The 14,238-nt window shown below is 45.2% G+C and overlaps 1 protein-coding gene across 5 annotated transcripts in view; it reads right to left on the reverse strand.

Moving 5' to 3' along the window:
- CCDC122 (coiled-coil domain containing 122) overlaps positions 1-14,238 on the reverse strand; it is a 95,384-nt gene that overhangs the window by 12,243 nt on the left and 68,903 nt on the right. For 4 of the 5 annotated variants that reach the window (XM_056560455.1, XM_056560459.1, XM_056560457.1 and 1 more), the window contains 2 exons: positions 10,728-10,840; positions 1,519-1,917 (listed from right to left, as the gene is read on the reverse strand). In XM_056560455.1, the coding sequence (XP_056416430.1) occupies positions 1,519-1,917; positions 10,728-10,840 (512 nt within the window). The remainder of the gene's footprint in view (positions 1-1,518; positions 1,918-10,727; positions 10,841-14,238) is intronic. The other variant, XM_056560460.1, reaches the window with a different exon arrangement.

A 14,238-nucleotide genomic window follows, 5' to 3' on the forward strand; every position in this document is an offset into this window, starting at 1 on the left:
AAATTACTTCTATTGAATGATCTTTATCCTTCCAGTACTTATTATGGGCTGTATATTACAGAGAAAGTTCTTTTGTTTTTGGATTTCTTTTTTTTTCTGTCCACAGTGCTCTCTTCTGACACCTCTGTCTGTATCAGGAACTGTCCAGAGCAGGATAGGTTTGCTATGGGGATTTGCTCCTGTTCTGAACAGTTCCTGATACGGACAGAGGTGTCAGAAGAGAGCACTGTGGACAGAAAAAAAAAGAAATCCAAAAACAAAACTTTCTCTGTATTATAAAGCTGCTAATAAGTACTGGAAGGATAAAGATTTTTTTAATAGAAGTAATTTAGAAATCTATTTAACTTTCTGGCACCAGTTGATAAAAAAAATGTTTTCCACTGGTGTAGCCCTTTAAGGGGTTAAACAATGTAAGGTGCATGATTTTACAATAAGAAATGTTATTCAAGTGTATACCATTCAAGACAGTGGACAATCTTCCAAGGAGTGGATATCTCACCGAAACATGGGGCTATGCAATGCTCAAAGAAATTGGAAAAGCCCAAAGACTATTAGGCTAAGTTTCCACTTGTTTTTTTCTGGCAGTTTTTGGAACACTGCCACTGCAGTTTTTGAGCCAAAATCAGAAGTGGAACCATAAGGGAGGAGTGTAAGTCCTTACTTTATATGTTAGCATGTTAACTAAGTTCATGACAGTACAATTACTGTATAAAAGACTGAACAATGACTTGCTTTGAGGGTTTGGGAAACAAGACCAAATGGAGATCTTTGGCCATAATGCAATGCGCCACATTTGGTGAAAACCTAACACTGCATATCAGCACAGACAACTCATACCAGCTTTAGAGCAGGTTAAAGGGGTCGTGTGCTGCCCTGCCTTTCGGAGCTCCGCTCGCAGCGTCCGGAAGTTCATTACTCCGAACGCTGTGTGCGGGCTTCCGTGTTCGCAGCCGCCCCCTCGTGACGTCACACCCGGCCCCTCGTGACGTCACGCTGCCCCCTCAACCAAAGTCTATGGGAAGGGGGCGTGGCAGCGGTCGTGCCCCCTTCCCATAGACTTTCGTTGAGGGGTCGGGCGTGACGTCACGAGGGGCCGGGCGTGACGTCACGAGGGGGCGGCTGCGAACACGGAAGCCCGCACACAGCGTTCGGAGTAATGAACTTCCGGACGCTGCGAACGGAGCTCAGAAAGGCAGGGCAGCGCACAACCCCTTTAATGATTTGGGCTTGTTGTGCAAGCACAGGACATGGGTGCCTTGCAGTCCCTGAATCAACCATGAATTCCTCTGTATATCAAAGTATTCTAGAATCAAATATGAAGCTACCTATCCAACAGCTAGAGCTTGGCCAAAACCAGGTCCTGCAACAGGACATTGATCCTAAGAAAACCAGTGAATCTACAACAACATGGCTGCAAAATAAAAATAAAGGTGTTACATTGGCACAGCCAATAACATACAATATGACAATACCCATTATGTTCTATTCTCTTATTTTTATCATAATTTTATTACCAACCTGCACTTGTTTTACAGCAGCGCTCTCAGGATTATGCAGGTCAAGGACCATTTCCTCCTTCTGCTTTTTTAATAGTTGAACCATCGAACATTTCTTATTAAGCTCAATCATGAACGGCAATTTATTTTCTGCCACAGTAAACATATTAATACTATCTGAAATTCTTTTACGGTAGCCATTATTTCTGGACACAGTAGATTCCAAATCTTCTCTCTGAATTTCCATATCTAGTTTAATCTTGATGGTCTCAGCATAAATTGAGTAGTGTTGGGTCTCCAGGATTTCACACTGATGCATCATATTTTCTATTGAGTCTTCTGTTTGGATAATCTTCCTTTCAGCGTATTTTGTTTCTATTAGAACAGACTTCAGCTCAGTTTCAAGTTGATAAAGTTCTGCCTAAAATGAGAACAGTGCCATTTAAGAGCCTATTTTGACCATGGGTAATATCACTCATAACAGCATGGGTGTATGTATAATAGAGGCCGCCTATGCTAGTGCTATGGGCCCCTGGAGAGTAGGGACTCACAACAGGGGCTGGGTGGGATTGACTCTTCATAGGTCCTACAATGTTATAAATCAAGGGTGTGCCTCCAGCTGTTGCAAAACTACATCTTCCAGCATGTCCAGATGGGGAACAAACAAGCACCAAGACCTGTTGTTCTAGGTGGTTACTGGTTAGGGGGTTGGATGTGTTAACCTGCAACTAGAAGGGGAACTATTTTATTTGTGTAACCCTTTGGGATTATTGGTGTGTATTACCCTGCAATACATGAAGTGTCCAGCACATGGCAGACTGCAACAAGCAAATTAACTGATCTGTGACTAAAGCTGGGAAAGGAGGAGTCTGGACTTGTGCTTGTCACCATCTTGGATCAGAATGAGCAAGGGAGGGAGAACAGAAAAGGGTCACAGAGGAATAACCTGTTAAGATCATGGTTCAAAGAGTGCTGCAACAGAGAAGAGGAGTCTGCTAGCAAGTTGAGCAGGATCCAGCTGTAGCAAAAAAAAGCGTAGAGAAACTGAAATCTGGACTGACTTGATTTACAGCCTGTGGAAGGGTAAGCCGCAAAGGTGCATCCTGAACTCAAATATAGATAAAAGAACTTGATTTCTGTTTTGCTGACATTTTGAGATTTTAAGCCTACTCCAAGTGACACTGTGGAGTAGGACTGTGTATGAGCCCCATCTATTCAATATTCTGCCCCAACTAAAACACCCAATGGCCTCTAGGGAAAAGATTTGGGTGGGCCACAAGTGTTATTTTGGGTGCATGAGACCTACATATACATTACATTGTCTGATTTTGTGCTATACTGTACCTGACTGTTTTGCTATGGTTCTTTACCTTAGTTTTAAGTTAACTTTGTGTCAGTTTTATTTAGCATGGGACCCCACATCTATACCCTGGATGCTCTATTAGCTGGAGTCACTGCCACAGATATGTACCCCAGTTCCAAGATAGCAGAGGATCAGGATCGGCTTGCCAAGCACAAAGAGTTAACAAGCGTAATGGACCACAGGGATATAGGTGGACACCACCAAAACCCTGTTACATTAGTATCATTGTTTTTGCCATGGTTTTCAGATGTAGAAGTGGTACTTAAGTACTAAACCACTAAACCTAAACTATGGCACTGTCCAGACAAGTAAGCTAATGTATAACAATGTCTGTTCTTGCAGAGTGACACAGGGGAATTGCTAGATTTTCAGAAATAACAATTTTGCCTATAATTTTCTATCAATCTATGAAACATGTATAGGTCATGTCATATGTATTGGTCAGCAAATTACATGGAAGGGTTTAACATAAGTGTCTTAAAGGGTATGCACCTTAATTATGAATTATGGTGTACCATGTGGATATTCCACACATTTGTAAGATAGGAATAGCCCTTATTCATAATTTGTTTTCTGGGCTATGGTTGTGGTTAGGGATGTCCGGATACCGATACTGGTATTGGTATCGGGGCCGATACCCGGCATTTGCATGGTATCGGGGACTCGTTTAATGTCCCCGATATGAAGACCGATACCTGCTGCAGTGCGGGCGTCAAATGTCCCGTTCCGTTGCCCCGTTCTGCTGTCCGCATTCCCGTTCTGTTGTCCGCATCATGGCGCCCTATAGAGGAGCATGTGACACACACACGTCACTCCACCTCCTCCACTGCGCCCAGCGTAATGCTACGGAGGAAGCAGAGTGACTGACGTGTATGTCACATGATCCTCCATAGGACGCCATGATGCGGATGGGAGAACGGGGCAGCGGAGCGGCAACCACAGGTGAGCAACTATTGTGGGGGCGCTGTCTAGAAGGGATGCACTGTCTACAGGGCCACCTGCTGTTTACAAGGGTGCACTGTCTACAAGGGGGGTCTGCTGTTTACAAGGGGGAACTGTTTACAAGGGGGCACTGTCTACAAGGGGGGGCTGCTGTTTACAAGGGGGCACTGTTTACAAGGGGGGCTGCTGTTTACAAGGTGGCACTGTCTACAAGGGGGGCTGCTGTTTACAAGGGGGAACTGTTTACAAGGGGGCACTGTCTACAAGGGGGGGCTGCTGTTTACAAGGGGGCACTGTCTACAAGGGGGGCTGCTGTTTACAATGGGGCACTGTTTACAAGGGGGCACTGTCTACAAGGGGGCCTGCTGTTTACAAGGGGGCACTGTCTACAAGGGGGGGCTGCTGTTTACAAGGGGGCACTGTCTACAAGGGGGGCTGCTGTTTACAAGGGGGCACTGTCTACAAGGGGGGCTGCTGTTTACAAGGGGGAACTGTTTACAAGGGGGCACTGTCTACAAGGGGGGCCTGCTGTTTACAAGGGGGCACTGTCTACAAGGGGGGGCCAGCTGTTTACAGGGGTGCTGCTGCTAATGTCTGCAACTATCTATACTACCTACAAGGGGATACTACCTACTATTAAAGGCAATCTTACAGCAGAGTCACCTGCACTAACTTCAATTTATATGTAGATAGTGCAGGTGACCCGGTTTCTACTGCTGCTCACCATGTGAACATCAACACAATCGCTCTGGAGTCATCGGTCTCGACGCCAATGCAAATTCCCTGTTCTGTCCAATGGAGAAGAGAGAAATCTTGGCTCATACTACAGCAGCCGCCTCCATTGTACACAACAAGGAACCCACACATCAGCACGGTAAGCAGCGCCAGAAACCGCATCACCTTGGTGTCAGATTCCCTTTAAAATAAAAGTACTCGCAATTGGTATCGGCGAGTACTAGAATTAAAGTATCGGTACTCGTACTCGGTCTTAAAGGGGTACTCCGCCCCTAGACATCTTATCCCCTATCCAAAGGACAGGGGATAAGATGTCAGATCGCCGGGGTCCCGCTGCTGGGGACCCCGGGGATCGCTGCTGCAGCACCCCGCTATCATTACTGCGCAGAGCGAGTTCGCTCTGCACGTAATGATGGGCAATACAGGGGCCGGAGCATCGTTACATCACGGCTCCGCCCCTCTTGACGTCACAGCCCGCCCCCGTCAATACAAGTCTATGGGAGGGGGCGTGGCGGTCATCACGCCCCCTGCCATATACTTGCATTAAGGGGACGGGCCGTGATGTCATGAGGGGAGGAGCCATGACATCACGCTGCTCCGGCCCCTGTATCGCCCGTCATTACGCACAGAGTGAACTCGCTCTGTGCAGTAATGATGGCTGGGTGCCGCAGCGGCGATCCCCGGGGTGCCCAGCAACGGGACCGCGGCAATCTAACATCTTATCCCCTATCCTTTGGATAGGGGATAAGATGCCAGGGGCGGAGTATCCCTTTAAAAAATGGCATGGGGACATCCCTAGTTGTGGTATAATATGATAAATGGCCAAGTTAAAACATTTTGAAGTTTACTTATCAATATATACTTTAGGGTTTAAAGTTGAGATTTAGCAGTGGTAAAACAAACTAAATTAGGACACGTAAATTGAGATATCACAGATCTTTTTCCAGGTACTCTCTGGTGAGGCATGAATAGCAATAATTAAGAAGCAGGCGGCACAGACTGCTTCTCTAACTCATCCATCTGGGTTTTTTCTTCGTCAATGGACAGCTTAATCTTCATGCAGGAAAAGATTTTTACCATATGCTTTATGGCATTAGTTCTTCAACCATGCTTCTTTTATTGTAGCGTGATTTTACTTAAAAGTGTTCAGGTTGTATAACTTCAGACCAGCACACACTTAAAGGCACATGTTCACATAGTTTACAGTATACATCTAATTAATGCAGATACAAAAGTTGAATAACTTTTCTTGTGGTTATGTTGCACTTGTAAAAGAACGGTAGATGGCACAATACGGGACAGGGTTCTTTTAGTGTTATAATGCCTACTCTTCTACGGGTATATGTGTTCAATGCACATAATTATTTCATATGTTTTATTTGTGCTGTATCTTTAAAATGAATTGGAGTGCCTAGAGACTTCTAGAAGCCAAGGGGCTTCTATATTCAGCAATGTACTGTATACTATTTACTGTTCTCCAATCTCCCCCATCCTCAGGTGCTAGCCATGACACAGTAAGTAAGATTTATGGCAGGTGATCGCCTGACTGGGAGGGCTCTGGGTTTGTGCACTTTCCCAGTAGGCAAAAGTTTTGGGAGAAGTGGTTGCATTATTTGCAGACGTTGCAAGTGTACCGAGACGGCTGGCAGAGAGGCATCAAAGACACTCTGCAAATAGGTTTAAGAGCTAGTGACTCCTAGGAGGACCTACCTTCGACCCAACCGGGAGTCACATTCCGCAGATCCATGAATCTGCAAAATCGAATTGCTCCAAGCAGGCTAAAAAATAATAATAACAGTAATACATCTAATGCTAAAGATAATATTGAGAAGGGTACGTACCCATGTAACAAAATGAGATGTAAATGTTGTTCCCCAATTGGACATACAAAATATTCTTTCATCTCCTCCTCTTCGAAAAAAGGGTTTTATATTAGGTTAAGTTGCCACTTGTTTTTTTTTTCTGGCAGTTTTTGAAAAACTTTCACTGCAGTTTTTGAGCCAAAGCCAGAAGTGTATTCAAAAAGAATAGGACATATAAATCAAGAACTTAACACTTCTCCTCCCTTATGGATACTCTTCTGACTTTGGCTCAATAACTGCAGTGGCAGTATTCCAAAAACTGCCAGAAAAAAAAAAAACAAGTGGAAACTTAGGCTTAATGTGTCTAGTAATTGTGACAGTATGTATGCAGTTTCCTTACTCTCATGTCCTTGTGGTCTTCAATATGTGGTCCGCACTGTTCAGACAGTGCGGTCCCGCATGAACAAGCATAGATCCAACTCCAAGAACCACTATATGCTCCATAGCGTGTTTTGTCATTTAACATTAAAACATGACAGTGACTTTGATGTCTTGGATTCATTCATCATTGAAATTATACCACCACATGTTCACAATAGATTTCAGAAACTGATCAATAGAGAATCCTTTTGGATATTTACACTTGATACACTTTTCCAGAGAGGTTTGAATGAAGTTATTAAAAATGCTCGCTAGCATATGGTGGTTCTTATTTATATAATTTCTTTTATCCTTCTCTTTCATATATATATATATATATATATATATATATATATATATATATATATATATATATAATTTTTTTATATGTTTTTTTCATGTATATTTTTGTGTGGATTTACATTTTGTACTTGTTTTTATATATGTCTAACTAAGGGTTAATGGTGTGATATAAATACCACAGAACAGCCCGCAGTTACTGGATTTTCAGACTATCACAAAGAGAGAGATGAAGAGGACATGCCCTTCTGGCCTGCTGCATATGAATGACTACATGCTACAGGTTGCACAGATTCAGCGCAAGCCTGGGTGAGAGCCCTGAGTGACAGGTACAACTATCCTCTTCTGCATTATCACTGGTTTACAACTGTGCCTACTGAGAAGATAAGAGACTGCCTATGTTTTGTTCTCATGTTACATGTATGGGTAGTGTTGAGCAGCATAGGCCATATTCGAATTCACGATATTTCGTTAATATATGGACGAATATTCGTCATATATTCGCTAAATTTGTATATTCGTAATATTCGCGTTTTATTTTCGCATATGCGAACATTCGCATATGCGAAAATTTGCATATGCGAAAATTAGCATATACAAAAATCTGCATATGCGAAAATTCACACGCCAGTCTCACACAGTACTATTATAGTCTTCTATACACCACACAAGCTGGAAGCAGAGAGGGATGATCACTGTGATGTGTACTGTGAAAAAATAAATAAATAAATGAATGAATATTCGTAATTGCGAATATATAGTGCTATTCGCATTGCGAATATTCGCGAGCAACACTATGTATGGGTCATATTACACAGGATTTTTAGTTACACAGGCCAATATTGCCCTGTGCAACGTAACAGGGTCAGTGATCAGCCAATAAATGAGCAAATGCTTGTTCCTCTTCTTTTGACAGGTTAAAAAAACATTGTTCTTCGGCCATATATCTCCCAGTGTGATAGGTGATAGGTCTATGAATGATGAAAGCAAAGGGCCACATGAAGGATCCAGCAGCTGATTGTACAGCCCTGCCCGCAGGAAAATAGAGCCTAGTAATAGGCTCTTTAAATGAGTGCCGGTCTACAAGATCCGTACTTGTCTACAGCACACTTTGGCCCATGTAAGATGGGGCCAGGGACTATTTATAGGATTCAGATTATTTGGCAGATTAGATGGGCCAAATGGTTCTTATTTGCCAACACATTCTATGTTTCTATAACTACTGTATATTTCCAGTAAATCTTGTTTTTTGGGGTGCCTACCTACAGTGGCACTGCTTTCCAGGAGTACACTCCTCCCTGTGCCAATGTAAGGTCATCACTCCATGATTCTAAGTTTAGGCATGTGTTATGGCCTAGTGCTGCATTTTAAATTCTCGTGATTTTAGAACTGAAATCTTCCAGCATTCTTTGCTTGCTAAATGACTGCACAGAGTTTACTCTAGTGATTTGCATTCTGAGAAGTGCAGTCTTTACAGGCACTATGGAGTCATTTCATTTGGGAAGAACACTGCTTTATGGGAGCTCAAGTAAGCTGTTGGAAATGTATCAGACAGCATGCCATTGAGGAAGAAAGTTAACAGAGGACCAGCAGGGGAGGTTTAGAGTTGCATTATGTGAACACAGTACATGCATGAAAATGGGCACAGTAAGTACATCAGTATATTAGTTTGCTATTTTATGGCATCATAAAGCTTTTTGAAGAACCCTGTAAACCTCTTTACATCTAAATAAACTGATAAGGAAAAAGGGCACCCCTATCTAAATGTATTATTTGCATTGCATTAAATTTATTGTTTCAGTTAAAGTTATGTTGATCTCTAGTCACAAGACCCCAAACAGCTGACGATACTGCTTTTAAGACATCACTTCAAGAAATATATAATCTCCTTATCACTCCCTAAAAGGATTTTCCAGGATGACAGAAGCATCAGTGCTGGAGCAAGACATGTAACAGAGAAGAATAGTGTTTTTTTTTTAATTATTATTATTATTATTTTATCACCACCTGAGATTTTTTTTTCACTGAGCAGCCCCTTTGACCCCTTCACAGCCGCCATACATATATACACACCAGCAGTCATGAAGGGTTGTACCGAGTGGGAGCCATACTGGCGGGTGCCAGCTGTTATCTGCAGCCGACACCTGCCTCTAATGACCAACAATGGCGAATACGCTAGTGATGGTCCTTTAATTCCCTAAAGGCCATGATCAATAACGATAGGGACATTTAGTCTGACACATGCCTATCCTGTCAGACCCCTGATCGGCACCATTGCAATGCAATCGTGGGGTGCCGGTGGAAACTGGAGGCCTTTTAAAGTCCACCATGACCTGCCATGTTAACTAAGTAAAAAAAATTAAAGAAGTAAAATAAAATACTTTGTATTGGGCAGCGTTATAATCGTATTGACACACATCATTTAGATACCATGTCATAATATAGATATCATGTCAGTAGTTGTACTGTATAAAAACTACACCCCCCCCCCTCCCCCACGAATAAAAAAGACAACAACTTTTTTTATTTTTATTTTACCCCACACATATATATATTTTTTTATTTGCCGTAGATGAAAAAATAAAAGCTAGGGTATTATGAAACATTAAGAGGAAAAAACAAAAACGAAAAATGTTTACATATTCTGGTCATGAAGGGATTAAAGGGGTTTTCCAGGCATTTAATGCGTACCTATCATAAAGTTATCTGTCCCTAAATCCCTCCAATTTCTGTCCCTGACTCATCTAGACCCTAACGCTGCCTTATCTTTTTTATTAAAACATACCCTATTTATCTGAATTCACGCCTGTCAGCATGTTCAGTCTCTAGGGCTTGTTTGAGAGAGGAAGGGGGTGTGGCCTGGCAGGCGCAACGTCATCTGAAACCTGCTAGGGCTCACTTCTGCCCTTCTTTACCTCTGCTGCGCTCCCTTTCTAGTCAGCCCAAAGCACGGCAGGCTGCTATAGAGTCTCTTCCTTTCTGTTTAGCTCTACATGCTATACAGAGAGGAGGAAGATCACAGACCTGCCGTTCTGCTGCTGCTGCATCCCGGGCACTGGAATAATGGTGGGTGCAGATATATTATTATGCACTGAGGGTCAGAGGAAGATTGTAAATGCACCCTGTATGTTTCATATACAGGCAGAGAGTGAGCTATGGGGATTGGTCCAGACTGCATTACCTGAGTTTGGACTTCTGCCCGGCCGACGTGCGAGGGGGAGAAAATGCAGTCTGGACCAGTAGGGAGACTCCTTGTGGCCAAATTTTCAAAGAAAAAAAAACAGATATAAAACAACATATTTTTAAAAACAAATACATTAGTAAAAAATTTTTTCCACACAAGGAGTTTCATATTGCTTTAGTGAGAGTACCCATTTAATAGTGATGGCCTACCATCAGGATAGGCCATCAACATTGGATCAGTAGGGCCAAAAGCTTCCATTAACTGTTTTGCAGTAACCTAGCACTACCACTACACAATGAATGCCCTGAGGCTTCCGGCTGTTCTTTGAGTATATGCCAGAGCCTCGGTGCTGCCGAGCAACTGATCGACGTTTGGAGTCGGCACCCTGCTTATCAGACATTGATGACCTATCATGTGTATAGGATATCAATGCTATAAGCCTGGAAAACCTCTTTAAATAATCTAATAAAAATGATTTACTGGACCTGAATCTGGGTGAGTGCTTGTCTGCTTCTCTGTATTTCAGAAGCTTGTCCTTGATGCTGCTGAGTCACTTGCTTTACTACTTCCGTTAGGGAAGGCTCTGCGTCAGCCATTTCTTGAAATGAAAAGAATTTTAAAACATTATGATTCATCTAGCACCATAATAAAAATGTCTAGTTGTCATACATATCAAATTGAAGTTGGCCAAATCTGACAATTTCAGTGGGATTAACCAATCATGTAATGCGTACTGGGGCCTCCTGACCCTCCCCCAATGACAGAGGAAGAGAAAAGTCTGGCATGTTGGATTTCAACTTACCCCATCCCTCTGTTCTCAAAGAGATACACTGCCAGCAGAGGTTTCTGGCAGTGTCACCCCCCCCCCCCCACTCCATTCAGAATACATGTGTTACGCCGAGCGCTCCGGGTCCCCGCTCCTCCCCGGAGCGCTCGCTTCACTCTCCCCGCGGCAGCGCTCCGGTCACGTCCTCTGACCCGGGGCGCTGCGATTCCGCTGCCAGCCGGGATGCGATTCGCGATGCGGGTAGCGCCCGCTCGCGATGCGCACCCCGGCTCCCCTACCTGACTCGCTCTCCGTCTGTTCTGTCCCGGCGCGCGCGGCCCCGCTCCCTAGGGCGCGCGCGCGCCGGGTCTCTGCGATTTAAAGGGCCACTGCGCCGCTGATTGGCGCAGTGGTCCCAATTAGTGTGTTCACCTGTGCACTTCCCTATATCACCTCACTTCCCCTGCACTCCCTTGCCGGATCTTGTTGCCTTAGTGCCAGTGAAAGCGTTCCTTGTGTGTTCCTTGCCTGTGTTTCCAGACCTTCTGCCGTTGCCCCTGACTACGATCCTTGCTGCCTGCCCCGACCTTCTGCTACGTCCGACCTTGCTTTTGCCTACTCCCTTGTACCGCGCCTATCTTCAGCAGCCAGAGAGGTGAGCCGTTGCTAGTGGATACGACCTGGTCACTACCGCCGCAGCAAGACCATCCCGCTTTGCGGCGGGCTCTGGTGAAAACCAGTAGTGGCTTAGAACCGGTCCACTAGCACGGTCCACGCCAATCCCTCTCTGGCACAGAGGATCCACTACCTGCCAGCCGGCATCGTGACAGTAGATCCGGCCATGGATCCCACTGAAGTTCCTCTGCCAGTTGTCGCTGACCTCACCACGGTGGTCGCCCAGCAGTCACAACAGATAGCGCAACAAGGCCAACAGCTGTCTCAACTGACCGTTATGCTACAACAGTTACTACCACAGCTTCAGCAGTCATCTCCTCCGCCAGCTCCTGCACCTCCTCCGCAGCGAGTGGCCGCTCCTGGGATACGCTTATCCTTGCCGGATAAATTTGATGGGGACTCTAAGTTTTGCCGTGGCTTTCTTTCCCAATGTTCCCTGCATCTGGAGATGATGTCGGACCTGTTTCCCACTGAAAGGTCTAAGGTGGCTTTCGTAGTCAGCCTTCTGTCCGGAAAAGCCCTGTCATGGGCCACACCGCTCTGGGACCGCAATGACCCCGTCACTGCCTCTGTACACTCCTTCTTCTCGGAAATCCGAAGTGTCTTTGAGGAACCTGCCCGAGCCTCTTCTGCTGAGACTGCCCTGTTGAACCTGGTCCAGGGTAATTCTTCCGTTGGCGAGTATGCCGTACAATTCCGTACTCTTGCTTCAGAATTGTCCTGGAATAATGAGGCCCTCTGCGCGACCTTCAAAAAAGGCCTATCCAGCAACATTAAAGATGTTCTGGCCGCACGAGAAATTCCTGCTAATCTACATGAACTTATTCACCTAGCCACTCGCATTGACATGCGTTTTTCCGAAAGGCGTCAGGAACTCCGCCAAGATATGGACTCTGTTCGCACGAGGCGTTTCTTCTCCTCGGCTCCTCTCTCCTCTGGTCCCCTGCAATCTGTTCCTGTGCCTCCCGCCGTGGAGGCTATGCAGGTCGACCGGTCTCGCCTGACACCTCAAGAGAGGACACGACGCCGTATGGAGAACCTCTGCCTGTACTGTGCTAGTACCGAACACTTCCTAAGAGATTGTCCTATCCGTCCTCCCCGCCTGGAAAGACGTACGCTGACTCCGCACAAAGGTGAGACAGTCCTTGATGTCTACTCTGCTTCTCCACGTCTTACTGTGCCTGTGCGGATGTCTGCCTCTGCCTTCTCCTTCTCTACAGTGGCCTTCTTGGACTCAGGATCTGCAGGAAATTTTATTTTGGCCTCCCTCGTCAACAGGTTCAACATCCCGGTGACCAGTCTCGCCAGACCCCTCTACATCAATTGTGTAAATAATGAAAGATTGGACTGTACCATACGTTTCCGCACGGAGCCCCTTCTTATGAGCATCGGATCTCATCATGAGAGGATTGAACTTTTGGTCCTCCCCAATTGCACCTCGGAAATTCTCCTTGGACTTCCCTGGCTTCAACTTCATTCCCCTACCCTGGATTGGTCCACTGGGGAGATCAAGAGTTGGGGGTCCTCTTGTTCCAAGAACTGTCTAAAACCGGTTCCCAGTAACCCTTGCCGTAACTCTGTGGTTCCTCCAGTAACCGGTCTCCCTAAGGCCTATATGGACTTCGCGGATGTTTTCTGCAAAAAACAAGCTGAGACTCTACCTCCTCACAGGTCTTATGATTGCCCTATCGACCTCCTCCCGGGCACTACTCCACCCCGGGGCAGAATTTATCCTCTCTCTGCCCCAGAGACTCTTGCCATGTCCGAATACGTCCAGGAGAATCTAAAAAAGGGCTTTATCCGTAAATCCTCCTCTCCTGCCGGAGCCGGATTTTTCTTTGTGTCCAAAAAAGATGGCTCCCTACGTCCTTGCATTGACTACCGCGGTCTTAATAAAATCACGGTTAAGAACCGCTACCCCTTACCCCTCATCTCTGAACTCTTTGATCGCCTCCAAGGTGCCCACATCTTCACTAAATTGGACTTAAGAGGCGCCTATAACCTCATCCGCATCAGAGAGGGGGACGAGTGGAAAACGGCATTTAACACCAGAGATGGACACTTTGAGTATCTGGTCATGCCCTTTGGACTGTGCAACGCCCCTGCCGTCTTCCAAGACTTTGTCAATGAAATTTTTCGTGATCTGTTATACTCCTGTGTTGTTGTATATCTGGACGATATCCTAATTTTTTCTGCCAATCTAGAAGAACACCGCCAGCATGTCCGTATGGTTCTTCAGAGACTTCGTGACAACCAACTCTATGCCAAAATTGAGAAATGTCTGTTTGAATGCCAATCTCTTCCTTTTCTAGGATATTTGGTCTCTGGCCAGGGACTACAGATGGATCCAGACAAACTCTCTGCCGTCTTAGATTGGCCACGCCCCTCCGGACTCCGTGCTATCCAACGCTTTTTGGGGTTCGCCAATTATTACAGGCAATTTATTCCACATTTTTCTACCATTGTGGCTCCTATCGTGGCTTTAACCAAAAAAAATGCTGATCCCAAGTCCTGGCCTCCTCAAGCAGAAGACGCCTTTAAACGACTCAAGTCTG

This window comes from Hyla sarda, chromosome 2 (assembly GCF_029499605.1).
Source record: "Hyla sarda isolate aHylSar1 chromosome 2, aHylSar1.hap1, whole genome shotgun sequence".
Lineage (NCBI taxonomy): Eukaryota > Metazoa > Chordata > Amphibia > Anura > Hylidae > Hyla > Hyla sarda.